General features: G+C 27.6%; 1 protein-coding gene across 2 annotated transcripts in view; it reads left to right on the top strand.

Moving 5' to 3' along the window:
• LOC100163919 (domeless 2) overlaps positions 1-9,434 on the top strand; it is a 103,036-nt gene that overhangs the window by 82,314 nt on the left and 11,288 nt on the right. For both annotated transcript variants that reach the window (XM_029485176.1, XM_029485178.1), the window contains 14 exons: positions 809-947; positions 1,015-1,187; positions 1,344-1,501; positions 1,576-1,801; positions 1,941-2,118; positions 2,216-2,364; positions 2,425-2,591; positions 3,859-4,057; positions 4,150-4,305; positions 4,889-5,059; positions 5,165-5,382; positions 5,516-5,627; positions 5,694-5,927; positions 5,996-6,160. In XM_029485176.1, the coding sequence (XP_029341036.1) occupies positions 809-947; positions 1,015-1,187; positions 1,344-1,501; positions 1,576-1,801; positions 1,941-2,118; positions 2,216-2,364; positions 2,425-2,591; positions 3,859-4,057; positions 4,150-4,305; positions 4,889-5,059; positions 5,165-5,382; positions 5,516-5,627; positions 5,694-5,927; positions 5,996-6,160 (2,445 nt within the window). The remainder of the gene's footprint in view (positions 1-808; positions 948-1,014; positions 1,188-1,343; positions 1,502-1,575; positions 1,802-1,940; positions 2,119-2,215; positions 2,365-2,424; positions 2,592-3,858; positions 4,058-4,149; positions 4,306-4,888; positions 5,060-5,164; positions 5,383-5,515; positions 5,628-5,693; positions 5,928-5,995; positions 6,161-9,434) is intronic.

Below are 9,434 nucleotides of genomic sequence, written 5' to 3'. Positions count from 1 at the left end.
CAATGCGTTTTAAATTCGACAGAAAACGCGGTGGAATACGCCGTGCATAGCCCCGGCCTTAGTTACTGGCGCTCGCGTCGCCTCGCGAAAGATCAGAAATAGCTAAAAATAAGTTCAGTTGAATTATTTATTGACGAATATTTATAATTATATTTATAATTATATTATAAGATGTTATGTTACTCTTTATGGAGTTACATACAAGATATTAAAATCATTAATGTAAAATAATAATATGTCGAACATAGCACGCAAAATTGTTTTAATAAAATATTTAACAATTTTAGTTGATTTTAATATTTTCTGGGTTGATAATTAAAATTTTTTTTAAAACTTTATTGATTTAATCTATCTGGAAAACATGGAAAAGTCAGGGAATTTGAAAATAAAAAAATTGTGGCAACCCTGAATTTTTACTGTTTTTTAATAGCTGAAGTCCAATAGTTCAAACTGTAATTTTCTTATCGATCTCATATGTCGAAATTTATACGCTTTGTATTTAATTGATTATATAATTCAAATTACTCTTCTTAATTTTGTTTTTCTTGAACTTATTAGCATTATTTATACAAGCCTAACACTTATTGCTATTTTCAAGTACATTGTTATATTTTAAGAGCTTTTAAATATTTGTAATACACATTAAATATATACTGTGATCCGTGAGGTTATCCTTAAAAGCCGTATCTCATTTTATTAATTTGAATTATTAAAATGCATATACGTACATTATAATATAAATGGATGCAAATAAAAATAAAATTTTGAATAAAAATTATTTATTTTGATTCGATATACTATTTTTTAGATAAACCGGCCCCAATTACAAATTTTTCTTGTATATCTGACAATTGGGTAAGTTTGACGTGCAATTGGACCAAACCAGAGAACCCAATTAAAACATCATATAAGTTATTCTTCAGATTACCTGGTCGTGCTGGAGGCAGGTAATGTATAATAGTAATTTATAGTTGGGGCTAGTAACAATAAATACAAGTATCCTTTTTTTTTCAGAACTATTATAAATTGTCCTAAGGATTCAGATTCCAGAGAAAATACGTGTTATTGGGATTTTTCCACCACGCCAATATATAGGCAACCATACGAATATTACTACTTTACATTACTTGGCGATAACGTATTGGGAAATTCAACTACACCTATACGTTTTCATCATTACGCCAATGGTAAAATTAAATGCTGCTTACATTTTATTGAACTATGAATGATAAACGTGTTACCTATTTAGATTACGAGTATTTTACGTTAAAATAATAAACTTGTACAATTTATATAAGTACCTACTATATGTATAATAAATTTTTTTTAAATATTTTATTTAGTTATCCCCGCGAGCCCTATTAATATTACAGTGGTGGATAAAACACAATCTAGTGCCATGATAAGGTGGTCTGTAGGCACAATGACCGCCTTTCCACGAGAACTAATTCATAAGATCGAATATAAATCTCAATGGGATTCTAATCCTGAACATTGGCATGTAAGTGCTCATGCATTTCATTTTCCAATAAAAATAAAAACTATATTATGGTACTTAACATTTATTTATTGCAGTCTGTAAATGTGAGTGACGTTTGTAATTCGTCATCAACTTCCAATCAAACTAATTCTTATTCGAATTGTCGAGAACGTGATACCGACTATTATTATTTTAATGTAACTGATTTAAAATACCCTTTCACGCATTACGATTTTCGCATATATGTACGTTCTTCAGTTGCTCGTGGGGAGGATAAATGGTCTCCTCCTGGTTGTATAACATTGAAAACCAAGCCTTCAAGTAAGTTTATTTATATATTATTATCTATACGGTTACACGTATGATAACAAAGTTGTTTAAACTTAAACATTTAAATACTAAGTATTATTTTGTAAATAATATAGTTTAATTAATATATAATAATAATATTTACCTATAGTACCTAGAAGACCTCCACGAACTGATGTTGGAAGCTTCGAGTGTGTTACGTCACCAGTCGACAAATCCAAAAGAGACGTGTTTATTTATTGGCAAAATATTGAAGACAACGAAAAATGTGGTGACTCATTTGAGTATCTTGCTTACTATACTTCCACAACTACAGATAACAAAACCATGTTAGTACTATTTTTCAATTTATTTCTTTCTTTAGGTATATATTTTAATTTATTACTGAATTCATTTCTAAATTGAAATTTTTTTCAAATAATATAGTATTCACCGTAGTAATGAAACATATAAGAATTATGCCAAGTTTGAAGGACTCAGTACAGACATTGGGTACAATTTTACGGTGTATTCATCAAATAAAGAAGGTTTATCAACCGATTATTCGACAATTTTCGTTCCCAATGAATCAGACAGTAAGTATATAAATTACATTTATAATTGTTTGAATGAGTTGTAATGTTGACTGTTATTAGAACTTGAAGAACCGCTATCATTTACGAAAATGGCATTTGATGAACGAGGTGTATTTGAACTTTCGTGGAAAAATGCCAGTAGTCAAAAATTGTTAGCAGCTGATCAAGTCAATGATTATACTATATTTTGGTGTGAAAATGATAAGGATCGTCCATACCAGTGCAATGTATGTAGAATTTAAATATTATGCTGATATAGTAAATTAGTAACACAACTTGTAAATATTTTTCAATATAATATAATATAATAATTATAATATACCTAATATATTATATATATTTAAAAGCGGGAATGGCCCACGTGTTTGAATGCTGTTTTTTGATCCTAAAATAAAAATTTTCAAATGAACAAACGTAAATAATCAGAATAGGTATACTACTATTGGTATTTATTGTAAATTACCTCAAGTTAGTTAAGTTTAATCAACATTGAAAACACTGAGTTATACGTTGATAATATACAACATTATAGGTACCTATTTAGATCAAGCATTTTAAAACTAATATGGAATAAAAAGTATTTTAAGAAGAAGACAGCGTAGGTATTATTATAATATCTGTTTTTCCCTGACTCACGCGTGACAAGAGAATTCACCTTCAGCAGAACCAGATTGGTGTTGTTAGCCTAAATATTAAAGTAAATCGATCTATTATCGAACTTAAAGTTACGAAATTTATCTGCAGTATTTGTGCGTTGGTGTTTTTACGATATTTCAATTTTATGTTAAATTATGGTCTTATATCGCAAAAAAATTGAAAAATATCATAAAAATCTAAAGTTCACTCTAATAATAATATATTTACCAAGTTACAACACAAAATTTGTTAACGCAAATTTGCTATATTGAGCACTGGTCATAAAGAGAAAACAAATAATTCGCTGACATCCTCTTAAATTAACTCGGTTAAAAAGAACTTAGTTCATTTTTTTTTTAAAACAACAACGAAAACTGTTGTTAAAAATACATTCTACGATACGTTTTTTATTGCACACTTGCTATATAGTGGTTTTGGCAATTACACGTATTCATCAATCAATGACATTCATTAAATTTTGTTTATTTTTTTATTTAAAATCAGTGTACACTGTACAGCGTGATTAAACAAAATAATAAGTAAATAATTGTTTTAATTATAGCTAGATATTATGTAAGTACCTATTACCATGCTTTAAACTTAATCGATGTTATTGAAACTATTGTTGCTTTAACTTGTTAAGTGAAACAGTTAAAAAATAGTTCCTATTAATGCCACCTATATTAAAGTTATTTTTGAATGGTTTTTAATAGTCCTTAAATAAACACCTAAATTTCTAATATTTTCGAAAAATTTACACCTGCCCCCTCTCCCCAACAAAAAAAAAAATTACCAATAATAGGTATATCGTTTATTAATATATATAATTTTCGTCAATTGTGATTTTTGTGTATATAGGGTTACATGAACTGGATGCATATACCAAGTTCAGAATCTTGCTACAATATTACTGTATCGGACCATATGAAAATTTATCAATTTGCAATAAGCGCTAACAGTCAAAGCGCACTAAAGACCGGTGTTATTAGTCTTTATCAACCAACCTCTATTAGTAGTGGGATGGTATGGGCCTCATGCACAGTACTACATAATAAAAGTATAAACATTAGCATAGATTATTTTATTCGCTGAGTTATAATTTGTAGATTTCAATACTGTATTTATAATATGTTTTTTTTTTATGATTAGTCGTTGGAAAAATAAAAAATGTCTGGGTAAATATGATTAGCTCGACGTCTATGGAATTGAGATGGAAACTTGACTGCTCTGATAGAATAGGCGCAGTTTTAGGATTTCGTATATTTTACTGTCCTGTAGTATCCATAAATAATTCCGCTTGTAAAGGTAAGACATTATTTTAATTATTTAACGATCCAATATATAATGTAGAGAACATAATAATGACATTATGTTCATTGTGTTATTGATAATAGTAGTTGATCTATAATAATTTATTATCGTACATCTAATTTTATTATATTATGTTTTATTAGTTGAGAGCAACAAACATATTGTCTGTTAAATTTACTCTGAAGTATAAATTAATTGTTAAATATTTATTATTACACATTTATATTTTCTACATCAGTGAAGGAAAACGTTTAGTAATATTGTAGTAGCGAACATATCTTATTAATATTCAATTATATAAAAATGTATATTTAATTAGTTTATAATAAGCATTGATTACGGAAATTTAAATTTTGCCCTTAAATACTTATTTATACTTTATACGCAGTACCAATATACATAATAATATAATATACATATTGTACGTTATAATAACATTTTTTTATTAACTGAAATTTTCATTTTTATAAAATATAAACGTATATTATTATTACTTAATGAGTTGTGAGAATCGTTATTTTTTTCCTTGTGAATACCTAGAAATAAAAATAAAGATTTAATTTATTTTACATTTTAGAACCTATGTTAAATAAGACTGTTAGTGGTGAGATGGCACAAGACAGCAGAGGAATTGCAAGCATTACAGATCTCAAGTCATATACTACATACATGGTTACCATTGCATTGATAACAAAACATGGCGAAGGGTTACATAGCGATCCTTTGCTCAACACCACTCTAGAAGGAGGTAAATTTGCGTATATAAGTATATAACATATTGGTTATAATTTAATTTTTACTCAATAAGTATAATATTATTCATATTTATTAATTAATGTTATTTAATACTCAGCGCCCGATATTCAAAACCTAATAATAAATGTCACGAAACTGACCAATACGACCGTATCTCTTCAGTGGTCGCCTCCTAAATTCACTAATGGTGTTGTTCGTTACTACCATATTCATTATTATTTGGACGATATAATACAGCAGCAGGATTTGATTGATTCATTTGATGAACAGCAAGTCATAAATGAACAACGCCGTATTACGGTTCACGACACAAAGGTTAATATTTTAATATATGTACATAAACATGACGTATATAATATTAATATATTCATTATTAATACAATTTTAAGAAAAAATCCAATAAGTAGGTATGTATTAATAATTTAATACAATTAATTGTATTTTTCAGTGTCGTTTGGATCACCTTGAAAGTTACAGAAGCTATACAATTACCATCACAGCATGCACAACAGTTTGTTCAGAGCGTTCACTTCCTATAAAAGTTCGAACAGCTGTAGGGCGTGAGTTAAAAACTTAAAAATCATTTAAATACGATTCAATGTTGTAACATGCATATTTATATATAGTGCCAGGAAGGGTTTCTCAACCAAATTTGTTTTACGAAAACAGCACTAGAATAGCTGTATCTTGGCCGAAGCCCGCGAAACCGGCTGGTCCGGTTGATTATTATGAATTGATTGTAGCTCATCATAGTGGACCAACAAATTCGCAAACTACGAACAGCGGTTCATCTTCGCCCACCGCTTTGGCTTCCACACTAATACAGGAAAATCCGAACAATTTCTTGTACCACAGCAATTGTAAATATCAATGTACTAGATTTTAGGTTTTTAATAGGATTTTATTGGGTTTTTTTTTATTCACCTAGCTAACGTGTTCCGTGTTCCTGTTCCGGATTGTAATAATGAACAGGATAAGGGTCAACAAACTTTTTCATTTGCAGTACGAGCTGTGAATAACAATCCACTTGATCCTCATATGCCATATTATGGTCAGTGGTCGGTTCCTGGGTCGGTCAGTTGTGTGTTACCAGGTAATTTTCTATGACAAAATAGAATTTTTTTCAAATAAAGACATTTAATGAATTATTGTTAGAACTATAATATGCTTATCATGTAAAAACCAGCATTAGGGTAAATATCTACTATTTGAACACTAGGCTACAATATGTATTAAGTTATAAATAAAAAATAATATGTTTGTTTTGCGAGTCATTGAAATTATAAATCGTGTAATAAATTTATTTCATATTATACAAGCATATTATGTAGATATCTGATTAGGTATAATAAACAATAAAATATAGATGGTTGATAAATATTCACGATGACGCAACCGACGGTACCTTTTAGAAATAACGTGATATTTGTTTACGGAATTTTATTTCAAATATTATGTCAAATGTACAATTTTGTCCTGGAAATTTTGAATACTCAAAACGTCCACTGTAAAGTTTTAAATAATAAATTATCTTTATGAATGCACTTTTTCCTTATATTAAGATGTATTTGTAACTCATACTTTGAAAGTTACAGGCTGAAAAGAGGTTATTGATGTCTTAACAATCGTATTAAATAGTGGTAGTTCATTAGTTCGTAATTGCAATATTTTTTTATAAACGTTTAAAATTATTATATTGATGAAATTCGACAAAAATTTCGAAAAGGTGCCATTATTTGTAGTTAAAAATACACAATATTTTAGATTCTGAGCTGAGTGATGACAATTCATTTTACAACGATGAGTGTGTATTTTTTTATATGTCTGTGTAGGTACACGATAATTGGTCGAAATATTACTTGGATTTCCAACATCAGTATCTTTTCCGATTGAAAATTGAATGTAGTTGGTGCATTTGGAAGTTCAAAATTTAAATTCCTTATCATTTTCAAAAGTGCCTTGAAAAAAAAATTAATGAAAATCTGGAATTTTTACGCTAAATTGATTTTGGTTTTTTGGAGTAACTCTAATAAAAATTTCCTTAAGTAGACATGACATTTTCACTGAATATTTATATTAGCATTTTTTGTACACCATACAATTTTCAAAATATTTTGATTCCTGATGAGATGTACAAAGGCTTGGGATACTCGTATTTTTGATTTTTTTAAGCTATTTTTAAAATGAACCAATAAATAAATGAACTTGAAAATATAATACAAGATTCATCGTAAATTGTTATTAGTGGAAATTATAAAAAAAAGTTGAGCGTATAATAATAATAATAATAATAATATGTCCACAATATTTTTTTATGGGTGGCTAAAGTTTGAATTTTAATAAAATTCCAATAAATCACAAAAATGTGAAAATGATTTTGAGTCAGGAATTTATAAACATTTTTCTTTTTATAGATTTAAAAACTTAATACAAAATTTCTCATAAGTTTGTCTAGCTTTATTAAAACATAAATATCTACTGGAAAGTCAAATTAAATTATTATGTGCGTTTGAAACTCAAATTTTTACAACATTGAATATTCATTTTATTTCTCATGTAGAGATTTTCTTATTTTGTTATAATTCAAAAATGATTAACTGCTAATACTTGAAATGTTTATCTTATAGTTATTTTATAATTTTCTAAACTTGATAAAATGTCCAATATATTTTGAGCTGTTTACGACAATTTTAATTTTTTTAGTTTTTGAAGTGAAACTTCTATAAACGCACTGGGAGAAATTGTATTGAACGACAAAGCGGAAATTTCACTTATATGGCCTGTGCCTGCACAGGATTGCTTTTTTATTCTATTTTTTTATAAATTTCAATAAAATCGTATTCGTAATATTTTGTAAATGTCGTAAATGAAATACAAGGCTCCTCACAGATTGTTATAATATTAGTTTTAAAATATAGGTATAGGCAAGTTTTTTGTATTTTAGTTATTTTGATTTAAAGTTCATATTTTGATAAAATTAGAGAATTTAAACGAAGATTAACGATTTTAGTTTTGTTTCGTAATTTAAAAATATTATTCGAGGGTACTTGAAACTTCTAAAGTACCTATATTATTTTATGCAAATAATATTAATTCAACTTACCGACTACCGTATTAAAAAATGTATAAAATAAAATACCCTAGGCTGACAAATTGTCTGCTTGGATTTGTTTTTCGTTTACAATGATATTATATCATCTAATTCAAAACACCGTCCTTACAGTGACCCACTTGTAACTTAATGTTCAGCAGAGCATCACCATTTTACCTGCTTTTTTTTATTAATACCTAAGATTTAAAAATGAATAACAGGGTCATCTTAAATTGTTATTACGGAAATTAAAAGAAAGTTGAGTGTAATTCTACAAGCATTTTTATGAAGGTCTGATGTTAAAAATGTATCAAAATTAGATATTCACGCGTAAAATAACGATTCCACAACAAACAATTTTCTGGTTTTGTCGTAATTCATAAACAAATTATGGTAGATACATTAAATTTCCATCAAACTTTTATATTTGAATTTTCTATACATGGTACATGGTGATTTTCAAGGTTCCTCATAAATTGTTATTTTAGGCGTTATTTTTTTCTATAATCATTCGATTTTCAAAGTTTGACAAAAGTCATGAACCTTTTCAAATTATTTTGTTGTTAAAAATTTATAAAATTTTCAATTTGTCTAGCTAAGGTTTGGAAATTTAAAACAATGTTTCTCATAACTCAAAGGTAGTTCATACTGTCACCAAACAATCTAAAAAATATAAAAAATTTTGCTATAGACATTGAAGGTTCAAACTTAGATATTTCGACGAAAAATAAGGATTCCCGTTATTTAGATGCACTTTGAAAATTGTATTCGGGGGTACTTTTAAACATTTAACAATGAGATTTTCAAATGCGATGTTTCCGACAATAACTAATTCAACCTAGGTGCTGTATTACTAATATTAACATAATTTACTTTAATAGCAATATCAAAAAAAGGTGGGTAAGTGGATGTCGCTCTGCTGTACAGTAGGTTACAAGTGGGTCACTGTATAATGGATGGTATTAAATTTGAATTCAATGATATAATATCATTGTATAAGAAAAACGATTCTGAGCGGAGACGGTATGTCAGTCTAGGTATAAGACATAATATTATATTATAGTCTATAGTATTTTAAAAAAATTGATCTATAATAGGTACATATAATAAATTCCAAATTAATCATATCATAATATCTATTAGGTACTTATAACGCGATATACATCAACAAAAAACCGTGGCTACTATCATAGATATATAATAGTATACTTTAGAAGTTTCAAGTACCCACGAATAATATTATACAATCACAACAAAATAACTAAAATAGTTATCC

This window comes from Acyrthosiphon pisum, chromosome X (genome assembly GCF_005508785.2).
Source record: "Acyrthosiphon pisum isolate AL4f chromosome X, pea_aphid_22Mar2018_4r6ur, whole genome shotgun sequence".
NCBI classification, from domain to species: Eukaryota; Metazoa; Arthropoda; class Insecta; order Hemiptera; family Aphididae; genus Acyrthosiphon; species Acyrthosiphon pisum.
This window is presented reverse-complemented; position numbering and strand designations above follow the sequence as displayed.